Source organism: Saccopteryx leptura, chromosome 5 (assembly GCF_036850995.1).
Source record: "Saccopteryx leptura isolate mSacLep1 chromosome 5, mSacLep1_pri_phased_curated, whole genome shotgun sequence".
NCBI lineage: Eukaryota > Metazoa > Chordata > Mammalia > Chiroptera > Emballonuridae > Saccopteryx > Saccopteryx leptura.
The window spans coordinates 35,277,106-35,290,720 of NC_089507.1; the positions used below are offsets into that span (position 1 = coordinate 35,277,106).

The window sequence follows — 13,615 nt, forward strand, 5'->3', positions numbered from 1 at the left end:
TTCAGAGTGTGGGATAGGTCGTATTGCTGAAGGAATATTATGGTGTGCGATCATATGCTGTTTTTTCTAGCCGATGCCCTTTGTATAGATCAGACAGAAATAATAGTCACTGTTGTGGTCCTTAAGTTCACGCCAAACCATGGGAATACCAAAAGGCATTCCTTTGCGTTTTCCTTTTGTCCAGTCACAAAGCATTTCCTCACAATTATGACACACAATATGAGGAGCCCAATTCTTGCCTTGATTGCAAAGGGGAACTTGAAAATAGGCAATGATTGCATGAGTCACAAATGATGAAATATTGCACCTTTGACGCTGAAGTGTGTAACAGCCACATATGTAACAGAAGGTGTCAGGACTATTCTTACATGTATGCCTACTCAGAGAAGCCATGATTCAATTTTAAAACAAAATAAGAGGGTGTTTTTATCAGATAACAATTTTTTACATTTAAAGAAAACTACAATTATGTAAAAGTGATGTTTGTAAAACATTAATTGCCTTGTGGTTATGTTCAATCCAAGAGTCGTTGCCCTTTAATTCCAATTTAAAAACCAATGCATGCCATTAACTCTAACAAAAAAATTAAAATTGCAGTAAAACTAGAGCATGCATCAAAAAACGAATTTCATATTTGGAATCAGCGATGTAGAACTATATAGAAACAGTTCTAAAACCTCATGCAACAGAAAATGAAAAAATATCGTTCCCCAGTGATATCAGTGTTAATTTTGTTGTTTTATACTTATTGTAGTGATAAATAATATAAGTAAATATTTTGTGTAACTATAAATTAAAAATCTGTGTGCCTGTAATTAAAATAACTTCCAAGTAGTAACCAAAGAGCCAGATAGAAATATATGAAGAATTTGGGATTTTAAAAAATAATGAAGGATTCCACAGACAGGAATGAGATTGGATGAATATAATTTAGAAAGGTTGAGGCATAGTCTTTTAGAAATAAATCAGATGGTAAAGTTAGAAGAGTGTTTTGTTTTATTTTTTTAATCAGTAAGCCTATAACTCATACCTAGATAACACTGATTATAAAACTAATAACAAAGGATGTAGTCATGGGATCTGGGATGGAGCTTCTATTGTTATGTTTTTTTAAAAAACAAAATGATATCCAACTATGGTTGAGCACAAACATCTTGTGTATACGTCAGCCTCAGGCATCCCAACCTTAGATTTTTTATTAATAAGGTACAGTATTGTGGTCTTGAGTTTTCAACCTAGAAACCCTATTAGATCTGAGAAGGTAATCCGTTTCTCTAAGTGACTTTCTAACTCTGAGAAGATTAAATATTCCGTGTAGCGATAATGAGATAAATCAGACTCATACTTCTACAAAGTATAGGATAATCAATGTTCGATATTTAAAATATCTATAATTTTAAGAAAATCTGGCATATTGGGTTTTTTCCTTTGATTTAAAATTTATAATTAAACTTAAAGTATTTAAGTTAAAGTTTAAAAGAATTTGACTTATTTTTTAAATATTTGTATGGTTAAGAGAACTTGAAATCATTTAAGTTTAATTTATTAGATTTCCAGGATCATGTAAGAACTTACAAAGGGGTATTACAATTGCAAATTTTCCCTGTCTGGCATGTGAAGTACTTAAAAATAAAATGAAATTTATTTAGTTTATTAATGAATTTAGGTGTTTCAGGAAATTTAATGAACTGAGCTTATAAATGAGACTGATAGTTGAAGAACATTTAATATGTTGAGTTTGAATTAAAGTAATTGTTCATTTTTTATATTTATAAATATTATACTGAGACAAGTAAAATTTGAAGGCTTACTGAAAATGAGGTTTTTACATTGTATTGTTGATAATTGGATATTAATTTAAAACCAAGGTAGCTATACATTTTACATATAAAAAATTCCCTGAGATGGCAGAAGCCCACACTGGCATAGCATTCCTTCCCCCCCAGGCCTCCTGACTCCCCCCTACTACCTCTAGCTTCCTGTCACTTCTTCAGAAAGGTCTTCCCCAACCAACACCCTCATCTAAATTATACCCTTTCCTCATTGTTTTTGCCCAATGTTCCATATTGTTCCTTTCTAACACTACAATTTAAAATTAATATTTATTTGTGAATTTGGAGTTGTTTAATGTCTATTTACCCCACGAAGCTATACATCTTAAATGTACAATAAATAAAGATCGAGCAAATAAAGTGATTTGGGGGCCTGAAGTAACAATGACACGGAGCACACCTGGAATACTAGGCAAGGTGGTTCAAACTCTAAATGCTTTTCTTGTGATTCTCATAGTTCAAGGAAATAATGACATGGGATATTTACAATGTACTGCATGGGACTAGTATTATTGTCCCCATTCAGAGATCTCAGAGGTTTAGAGACATTAGGTAAGTGTGCCTACAGCCAGAGCACTAGTTTGCAGTGGTGCAAGGGTTTGAACCCACATTTTTCCAATTTCTAAGTCTACACTCTAGTACTTCAACTTGGGGCAGTAAGTTCTGTACAGTCCTTAGAACAGTGCTTAGCACATAGTAAATGGTTGATAACTTTTAGTGATAATTATTATATCTATATTTTAATAAATCTTTTAAAAAAATAAATAGCAATGAAATTACAAAGCAGTCTTCCCATAATTGGAGTCCTTAAAGAAAATAACTTTTAAGACACGTAAATCAAGGCTCAAGGAAATAAGACAGGTATTCTAACTTCAGAGTAGTTTAATTCAAATGACCAATAACTGCATTATAAACAAGGTGTTAAAGCCAGATTCCAAGCCTAGTCTAAACAGAGGCAGCAATAAGCAAATTAATTAAAAATGAAAGAAAGCAAAGGAAATTCACTAACCACCAGATACAGCATTAAGTCATGTGTGTCTCCTTTAATCTCCTGGGAAATTCAAATTGGGATTATCATGTGAAAAAAAAAAGGTCTTATTCTTTTCACTTTTCTTAGCAGATTTCCAAACAAAGCTTCCCTGACCCTGCCTTCCAAGAGACCTGTTTGACTCATAAATACAGAGGTCATTTTGACAGCTGCCAGATGGGAAGGAGGTTGAGAGGATGGGTAAAAAAGGTGAAAGGATTAAGAAGTACAGATTGGTAGTTAAGGAATAGTCATGAGGATGTAAAGTACAGCATAGAGAATATTGTCAATAATATTGTAATAACTAAGTATGGTGTAAGATGGGTACTAGATTTATTAGGGTGATCATTTTGTAAGTTATGCAAACTATATTGTATACCTGAAACTAATATCACCTCGTGCATCAACTGGAATTGAAAAAATATACATGAAAAAAGAACAAAGCAAGAGATCAAACAAAAAAAGATAGTGAGAGAGAAGCCTGTTGCTTTGGGTCAACTTCAGCTGGAGATAGTGGTGAAACCTCTCTGGGCCATCCCTGAGTAACTGCACACAACTGTGGAAATGTTTTCCAGGAAGGCGGCTTCAGCCACCTGAGGGCTCTGCTTCACTGAGTGGAAACTGGAATTTCGGAACGGAGCTCAATGGTGCAGGTCAAGAGAGAGTGCATGACAGGCTCAGAGAAGGAGGAGAGAAGAGAGAAGAGACCCTTTAATGGAGCCAAGGAGAGTGACTTGGGAGAGAGAGTGAGCCTGAGAAATACTCATAGAGAAATCTGGCAAGATTATGTAGATATGGCATGTGTCCAGTAGTCACCTGTCTCTCCCCTCCAACAAAGTGTATGTTATTCACCAATTCCTTTAAAAATTGGATTTGTTTTAGGGAAAGGATGTGCTGACTCAGGCCTCTAGGTAGGCTTAAACTAGTAGCAAGGCAGACCAAGCAGGCTGTCTCATTCAATTTATATTTCCTGCCTGGATCTTGGGAAACCACCTGTCTTAATGCCTCAACTACCTCCATATGCCGCAAGCATATGCTAATTGCAAAACAAGCATCTATTGATAAGTGTGAGGAGGGTACTCAAGGGCTCAAACTGAGCTTAAAATGTATAAAAAATTAGGGTTGCTCCCAGCTCTGCTTCTCCCTTATTTTTAAATTAATCTCTCAACCTTAGATTCATATCTGTAGAATGAGGGGCTAAAAGAAAGTGATTGCTAATATCTCCTCTATCATCCAAATCTATAGAATAACAATATATTTACAAGCAGGACCCCAGCAAACATGCCAAAAGTTCTTCCGAACTACAGCACTGGCCTACTTCTCTTTCTAAGCTATTTCTAAAACACTTCAAAACATGAGCCAACATATAGTTGTCTATATATTTATATTAAGTCCAACTTACCACTTATTGAAAAATTAATGTAATTGTTAAATAGTTAATTCCCTATTTAAGGCCTATCGTGAAACAAGTGCGGACTATTGTTTGATTTCATGTTGTCACTGTTAAAAAAAAAAAGTGGCTATACAAAACGAAACAAAAGTACACTTAAGAGAAAGAAGTTTCTGAATCAAGCATTATAAGGATCAAACACGTCTTAAGCTAGAGCTGCCAAATGTGTTACTTTCTTTTCCTTTTTTAGACCAAAAACAGTGTCTATACTTATAGGCTTCCAAAATGTACCTGATTTGCATAGATCAACCATTCCGCATATTTTGGAGGACACTTACTCATATATTTCTAAATTGGTTAGTTTGTTTTCAGCCACGTAGTTGCTTGGAATTAAGCCTTCATTCCTACAACAAAAGACAAAGCAAAAATAAAAGATTCTGCCATGTGTGTGGCATTTTCATGGCAACAATTCTTTTAAAATGTTGAGGATTCAGGGGAAATCAAATTTATTTTTCTGATTAAGTTGTTAAAAGAGAAAAACAGGTTTCCTCATCTCCACATTTAACTAAAATCTCTGTATAATAAATACTAAGGTCCTGGCTTATACTGTGAATAGTTTTAAGATGTTTTATGACACCAGAATCTTTTCTAAGATGAAAAGGGGCACTTACATGACCATTGAGACCTCATTGTGACTATGTTAACAACAGAGCAATTACAAAGATACTGGTTAAATCTTTTTAATTGCTGTAGGTATTTCACAGAGGTGATATTCTAGTTTAGCTATATACCTATTACAGCAATATGGTAAAGAACTACTTGAGCCTGACCAGGTAGTGGTTCCGTGGATAGAGCATCGACCTGGGACACTGAGGACCCAGGTTCAAAACCCCGAGGTCACCAGCTTGAGCATGGGGTTGTTGGTTTAAGCGTGGGGTTATAGACATGATCCCGAGGTTGCTGGCTTGAGCAAGGGGTCACTGGCTCAGCTGGAGCCCACGGTCAAGGCATGTAAGAGAAAGCAATCAATGAACAATTAAAAGTGCTGCAACTACGGGTTGAAGCTTCTCATCTCTCTTCCTTCCTGTCTGCCCCATCTCTCTCTCTCTCTCTCTCTCTCTCTCTCTCTTTCTCTCTCTAATAAAAAAGAGAGAATAAAAGAAAAGATCTACTTGAACATGACTTGTGCACAGGTAGGAGTATTTCTCTAAGGCAGACTCCACGTAGGGAAATTGCTGGATCACCGAGCAGATGCTCTTTCAGTGGATACAGCAATTTGTGTGGAAGGGGGATACACCAATCTACTCCCCATCAGCAGCCTGAGGGATTCTCCTTTCCTACACCTGTGCCAACATTTGAAGTTACAGAAAGATTCTCAAGACATACTATTGGGAAATAAAAGCAAATTGCAGAACGATGCATAAAGTGTGTTAAAATTTAGGAAAATTAAATCTGCAAGCAATGCCACATACATATCAATAAGTGCACAAAATTCACTAAGTAAATAATGCCACTTACTTTTGAGAAAGAGACTGGGTTTGCACGTGTGGCAAAGCAGAATTTTGGCATTATTTATCATGTTTGCATATTATAAAAAAACTATTCACTTATTAACTTTAAAGTTAAAATTATTTATTTGTTTGTTTGTTTGTTTGTTTGTTTTGGTCTAAGTCATGCCAACAGGCCACCCCAAGGGTGGCTAATTATACAGCCCTGAACCTGCCAATAACTATTCACACTGAAACATCTCCATCACATGTTGAGTCTAAACTAAGAACTGGTAAGACAGCCAAATAAGATAATATAAAGAAAAGGGGCATGTAATATAAATACTTCTGATACTTATAATCTCCAAATCTTGATAAAGATCAGAAATCAATGCCAGCATTCTCTCCCAGGGAGCCCAGGAAGTCCTCAGAATTTTTCTCTACCCAGGACTTCAGTCAGGCATCACCATCCATTGCAACTGACACGATGAAATCTGTTTGCATCTCAGGGTCATTTTTCATTTCATATTTAATTCAGTGCCTACTTGCAAAACTAGTCCTTGTAGAAATATGGAATAAGTAAGATACTGTTTCTGTTCCTACCTTAGAGCTAACAGGGGGAAAAAAGTCAAATTCCTCCAAAAAGTATAAATCAGAATAAAAACCTCTATGAGAGGAATTCTTATTCCCATTTTACAAATAAAGAAATAAAAACTAATTAAAAATAGAATTAGTATATGATCCAGCAATTCCACTTCTGGATATATTTTTTGAAGAAAACAAAAGCACTAACTCAAAAAGATATATACACCCCAATTTATATTGTAGCATTATTTTCAATAGCCAAGATATGGAACCAACCTAAGTACCCATGGATGAGAGACTAGATAAAGAAAATGTGATACACACACACACACACACACACACAGGGGGATATAACTTGGTCAAGAAAATGAATTAAATCTTGCTATTTGTGACAATGAAGATGGAACTTCAGGGCATTATGTTAAGTGAAATAAGTCAGACAGAGAAAGACAAATATTATGACCTCACTTATAGGTGGAGTGTAAAAAAATTTTTTTAAGTGAAAGAGAGGGAGGGAGAGACAGACAGACAGGCAGGGACAGATAAACAAAAAAGGAGAGAGATGAGAATCATCAATTCTTCATTGCGGCTCCTTAGTTGTTCACTGACTGCTCTCTCATATGTGCCTTGACCAGGGGGGGCGTCAGCAGAGCAAGTGATCCCTTGCTCAAGCCAACGACCTTGGGCTCAAGCAAGGGACTTTTGGGCTTAAGCCAGCGACCATAAGTTCATGTCTATGATCCCACACTCAAGCAGGCAACTTTGGAGTTTCAAACTTGAGTCCTCAGCATCCCAATTCCATGCTCTATCCATTGTGCCACCACCTGGTCAAGCTAAAAAAAAAATTTAGTATATGTGCTGCCGAAGCGAGCACAAACTAAAAAAAAAAAAAATTTAATAAAAAAAAGCTCGGCCCTGGCCGGTTGGCTCAGTGGTAGAGCGTCGGCCTGGCGTGCAGAAGTCCCGGGTTTGATTCCCGGCCAGGGCACATAGGAGAAGCGCCCATCTGCTTCTCCACCCCTCCCCCTCTCCTTCCTCTCTGTCTCTCTCTTCCCCTCCTGCAGCCAAGGCTCCATTGGAGCAAAGATGGCCTGGGCGCTGAGGATGGCTCTGTGGCCTCTGCCTCAGGCACTAGAATGGCTCTGGATGCAACAGAGCCACGCCCCAGAGGGGCAGAGCGTCGCCCCCTGGTGGGCATGCCGGGTGGATCCCGGTCAGGCGCATGCGGGAGTCTGTCTGACTGCCTCCCCGTTTCTAGCTTCGGAAAAATGCAAAAAAAAAAAAAAAAAAAAAAAAAGCTCACAGGTAGTTTCCAGAGATGGGGGAGTGCAATTGCTGAAGAGGGTCAGAAGATAAAAACCTCTAGTGTTAACTAGACTTATTCTGGTGCTAATTTTACAATATATACAAATATTGAATCATTATGTTGTATACCTGGAGTTAATATAATGTTATATGTCAATTATAGCTTTATTTAAAAAAAGAAATAGAAACTCAAAGAGGACAAGTGACTTGGCCAAAGGACACAATAGTAAGTGGAAGCATTGGGATGTGAAGTCTGCCTAAAATCATGGTGTTATAATGCTCTCACGCAGCCAGGGAGGTGTGGGGGACAGGCTTAATTTCATACAGAAGGAAGAGTTATAAACCTGGAGAAACTGAGCCAGTAAACAGTCTTCATGCTTTAGAGGTTTTTAGGGGAGAAAAGAGGAAGAATTTGATAAGGGCCAAGCCAGGAATCTTACCCACATTGGTCTCTTGCCTTCCACCAGTGAGTATTATACTTCTCCAGTATCAGGTATTCCTCTCCTCTCTTTAAAGCTAAATCACAGGGCTCTCTGGGCAGAAAATCATACAGTGCCTTGACTCGTATCTTCTCTTCCACCAATTCAGAGGATGGGAGGGGAGGCAGCGGCTTGCGTTTTGATGGTTGCACATGGCCCCTGTTGGACTGTGAAAACGAAGGAGTACTTGTACTACTGTTTTAGTAATCCGTACTAATAAAGAAGAGGTCTAGAGCAATGGTCCTCAACCTTTTTTGGGCCACAGACCGGTTCAATGTCAGAAAATATTTTCACAGACTGGCCTTTAGGGTGGGACGGATAAAGGTATCACGTGACTGAGACAAGCGTCAAGAGTGAGTCTTAGACGGATGTAACAGAGGGAATCTGGTCATTTTTAAAAAATAAAACATCGTTCAGACTTAAATATAAATAAAACAGAAATAATGTAAGTTATTTATTCTTTCTCTGTGGACCAGTACCAAATGGCCCACAGACCGGTACCGGTCCGTGGCCCGGGGGTTGGGGACCACTGGTCTAGAGTATATTAGCCTGCTGCCTCCCTTCTCCCATCTACCTGCACCAAAGAAGAAGCCAGAGTGAGATTAACATGAGAAATGACCAACCACACAACAAATTTCGGATCCCAGCAACATACTCATCATTTTATAAATTTTCAAGGTCACAAGTTCTCTTGCCAGCATTGCACTGGATTTTTTTTTTTTTTTTTTTTTTTTTTTTTTTTTAGGTCACAGTTCTTAAAATTTGATTTCCTCCCCAATAGTTTCACTTTGTCTTAAGGATTTTTCTGTCCTGGGAAAAGAAAAGCAGCCCTTTCTCTCACGTGCTGTAAGCCAGTGTTTGGGTCTGCCATGCTTCCTAAGAAGTCTGCTTCTGCCAGCACTGAACTGAAAATTCATCCTGGCCTCAAACTTACAGGAATCAGAATACATTTTTTTTTTCCTATCTACCATCCAGTTTCAAGTTTTTCCAAAATATAGCACAACAGGCTTGTTAACTGGTCTTTTTTTTTTTTTTCTTTCACTTTCTTCTAGAAAATTCATTCGTGAAATGTTTATTAAGCACTTATTATGCACCAAGCCTGATACTAGGTTCTAGGCGTGGAAGCAAACAGTACCTCACGGAGCAGACCCTAAAAACTCCCTCTTCCTCGAGCCCCACCCTCACTCCCCATCAAAATGATACTCACTTGCTTCTTACTTGGCAATTCGCTGAACCACTGCCTGTGATGCTCAGTGTATTTCTCTGAAAGTTCTTCATCTTTGCTCAGGCTTATTTGTGTTCTCACTTGCCTGACATTAAAAAATAATCATGTTATAAGTGATTATTTTTATTCACGTTATCTCTATAAATCCACTAGATTATCACAAAACTAATAAAAAAAAAAATCTGGGTCTCTTTCCAAAGTCTTTTTTAATTAAGAAGACTAATTCTATTTTCCCTGGGCAAGGTACTACCTCTGAGAATTTACTTATTTTTTCCTGGAAACCAGAGATGCTAAGAGGATATAGAGATGTTATAAAATAAAATTGAGGAAACGTGTCACATGGCCTGGTGCATATTAAGGGTAGAAAATTATAATCATGATAATGGAAAAACTTATTCTAGGTCAGGCACAGTGTTTATCACTTTGCATGCATCACCTCATTTGATGGCGCCTATTGTTATAAGTAGACATGGTATAGTAAGCAAGAACATGAGTTTGAATCCCAGCTCTACCATTTCATAGAGGGGCCTTGGGTAAACAATGTAATCTCTCTAAGCCTCATCTGTAAAATGGGGATTACAAAAATCCATAGGTGTTTCTGAGAGTTACTGAAGCTAATAAATGCAAGCCTCTTTGCACAATCTGACATACGGGACACTCCATTAAATGCTAGCTCTGACTATTTTCATGGTGCCTTGGATTTTATTCTTTTACAATCATTGGCTGGGCACTAAAGTGTAGGACACACTGATATTTTAGGAGGATATTCAAATGAATAAGACAGAATTTTTGCCTGTAAAGGTAAAAATTATAGAGCAGGTCACAGGCATATAAATAGGATACGTGGAATAAATATTAAATAAAGAATAAAGTCACATGTTTTGGAAACACCATCGGAGGAGCAATTAAATTCAAGAGGATTAAGAAAGGGTCACGGAAGACCGGACATTTGACCTATGGTTTTAAATGAATAGGCATTCAACAGGGAAAATAAATTGGAGAAGCCTTTCCCAGGCAAAGGCAACAGCAGATACAAAAAGACACAAAGACTCAACAGACACTAAGGAAACAGTGAATTCATTTCCAAGAAGTTGGCCTCAGAAAGTAGACTTACCGCTTCTGCACAGAACAGCAACAGCAACAACAGAAAATCGACTGGATGGTATTATCTGAAAAGCAGAGCATTCTCAGCTGTCAGAGAGCCATGGGTCCATGATATCTGATAGATGATGCTGGTGGTGCTATACCAAAGGAGAAAGTCCCCAGGGGCAGCAGTGAGTGCTAGGAATTGAAAAGCGTATGCAAAGTTTTGACCGTGCCCTCCTTCACCAGTGGAAGATGAAAACCTGGCCCTAAACAAAAGTCAGTTACTGGCACCCTCATCAGTGTGGTTTCCCTTCTCAGGCTCTTCTCCCCAGGTCTGGTTTATGAACTTCCTCAGGCGGCAAATGATGACCGCTGCATTCTATCACTGGGTCAAGGCCAATGTCAGCTAACAAACGTACAAAAGAACAGAATTCCAAGACAATGTTCTCCTAGAAAATCTGTTGCCAGCGATTTTGAATTAGGTCGTCATACTTCCTTTAAAAATATGTTTAATGTATATTTTATATATTTATAGAAAACAACATATATTTTATACTTAATATAATATATTATACATATAATAATATAATTCAGTATATTTATTTTATTTTTATATTTTATATGTATAATTTTTTGGCTTTCTTATTTTTTTATGGATTAAGTCCAAATATAAGCTAAACTTTTAAAGAAAGAAGTAGCTAGTTTAGTAAGTCTGGGTCATGCTCACACTTTTGCCAGGCTTAATCTTTATTTGATTTATGTTAGATCGGTGCTTTTCAACCAGTGTGCCGCAAGAATTTTTTTTAAACATGCAATACCTGACTATTTAGTCAGTGGCACTACCTCTTTTCCTTTAGATTGTCAAATTTAAAAAATGACAACAGGCAACACAACAATAGCCATCCAGTGGGAATGAATCTAAAATATACCTAATTTTATGTCAGATCGGCAAAAAAATATGACATTTTTTGGTGTGCTGTACAATTTCAGTAGTTTATGTGTGCTGTACAATAAAAAAGTGTGAAAAATCACTGAGTTAGATCATTTGCACTTTTTAAAAACTATAAATAAATAAACTTATCAAAAGGAACTTTTATGTTCATAGAATTTGCATTTTACAGTCAGTTCTTTCCTCTATTCACACCTGTAATGAAGTATCATGAAGGCAGCAGAGTGCATGAGACATGAGCATTAGCTGTGAGGAGATCTGGGGTGAAATCCTAGCTGTGGGGCTGACTATATCTGGGATAAAGTCCTTTACTTAACTAACTCTTTGTTTTTCTATCTGTAAAAACAAGATAACCATACATACCCACTTTGAGAAGCTTTACAGGGCAGAGTTTAACCTCTAACTTTGTGGTTTGGGGCAAGTTACTTAAGTATTCTGTGCTAAAGTTTTCTTATTTGTAAAATGAGAATAATAAGATATTTAACATATAAAGATTACTCTGAAAATTAATTGAAATCAATTTATGTTGAGTACCTAGAACAATGCCAGGTATACAGTAAGAAGGTAATTAAGAAGACCTGTATGCCTGACCAGGCAGTGGTGCAATGGATAGAGCGTCAGACTGGGATGCAGAGTTCCGAGGTTTGAAACCCTGAGGTCGCCAGCTTGAGCGCAGGCTCACCAGCTTGAGCATAGGGTTGTTGGCGTAGGATCGTAGACATGACCCCCTTGTACGCTGGCTTGAGCCCAAAGGTTGCTGGCTTGAGCAAGGGGTCACTTGCTGTGCTGTAGCCCCCCCCCCCTCCTCCATCAAGGCACATATGAGAAAGTAATCACTAAATAGTTAAGGTGCCGCAACAAAGAACTGATTCTTTTCATCTCTCTCCCTTCCTGTCTGTCTGTCTATCCCTATCTATCCATCTCTCTGACTCTCTCTCTGTCTCTTTCACACACACACACAAAAGAAGACCTGTAATTTTTATAGGGTTTTGAGAAGATCAACTTAGATATAATTTTAAAGTCCTGGCACACAGAAGAGGAGCACAAACAGAAGACCCCCGTACAATCCACTCCTCAGCATCACAGTCCTCTTTGTCCTCATTGTGAAGCACCAACCCAATTTCTTCCTGGTGATCAGGATGTACACTCCAAGTCCATTGACTCCCGTTGTACCTATCAATTCAGTTATGCAAAAAATCCCCAAATGGCCAGAAGGCAGTCTCAACCTTCAATATTCCCTTAAAAAATAATTCTTCTATTGGGCACTGATATCTCCAAACCCACCAAACCCAAGGTCAGAAAGAAAGAGAAAAACAATATTTCAATGGGTTATTATGTTGAATGGTGAGAGGGGCCACTCTAATCATTACTCCTTCGTTCCCAAACTCATGTTTCCTGGCTATATATTTGCTGCTGGTTTAAGGCATTTATTGCATATTATAGGACAGGGGTTGGGAACCTATGGCTTGAGAGCCAGATGTGGCTCTTTTGATGGCTGCATCTGGCTTGCAGACAAATCTTTAATAAAAAAAAATAATAACGTTAAAAATATAAAATATTCTCGCCCTGGCCGGTTGGCTCAGTGGTAGAGCGTCGGCCTGGTGTGCAGGAGTCCTGGGTTCGATTCCCAGCCAGGACACACAGGAGAAGCGCCCATCTGCTTCTCCACCCCTCCCCCTCTCCTTTCTCTCTGTCTCTCTCTTCCCCTCCTGCAGCCAAGGCTCCATTGGAGCAAAGTTGGCCCGGGCGCTGAGGATGGCTCCATGGCCTCTGCCTCAGGTGCTAGAATGGCCCTGGCTGCAACAGAGCAATGCCCCAGATGGGCAGAGCATCACCCCCTGGTGGGCATGCCGGGTGGATCCCGGTTGGGCGCATGCGGGAGTCTGTCTGACTGCCTCCCCGTTTCCAACTTCAGAAAAATACAAAAAATAAATAAATATATATAAATATATAAATAAATATAAATATATATATATATATATATATATACATATATATATATATAAAACATTCTCATGTATTACAATCCATTCATTTCCTACCACTCATGTTCATGGTTGCGGGTGGCTGGAGCCAATTACAGCTGCCTCTGGGACAACACCAAATTTTTATTGGATAATGTGTAACATACACAGGGTTGTTTTATGGCTCTTAGAGAATTACATTTTAAAATATGTGGCATTCATGGCTCTCTCAGCCAAAAGGTTCCTGACCCCTGTTATAGGACAACACTCCAACTTTGAAAGATCT

At 38.2% G+C, this 13,615-nt stretch overlaps 1 protein-coding gene and 1 long non-coding RNA gene across 3 annotated transcripts in view; one reads left to right on the forward strand and one right to left on the reverse strand.

Annotated features, from left to right (window-relative positions):
* The window catches only part of LOC136405239 (uncharacterized), a 77,015-nt gene that overhangs the window by 41,554 nt on the left and 21,846 nt on the right, over positions 1–13,615 (forward strand). The gene's annotated exons all lie outside the window — the stretch shown is intronic.
* TXK (TXK tyrosine kinase) overlaps positions 1–13,615 on the reverse strand; it is a 69,487-nt gene that overhangs the window by 39,382 nt on the left and 16,490 nt on the right. Inside the window, exons 2-5 of one of the 2 annotated variants that reach the window (XM_066384409.1) lie at positions 10,445–10,499; positions 9,313–9,415; positions 8,067–8,272; positions 4,588–4,653 (exon numbers count right to left, since the gene is read on the reverse strand). In XM_066384409.1, coding sequence (XP_066240506.1) covers positions 4,588–4,653; positions 8,067–8,272; positions 9,313–9,415; positions 10,445–10,499 — 430 coding nt within the window. Of the gene's footprint in view, positions 1–4,587; positions 4,654–8,066; positions 8,273–9,312; positions 9,416–10,444; positions 10,572–13,615 lie in introns of both variants that reach the window. The other variant, XM_066384410.1, reaches the window with a different exon arrangement.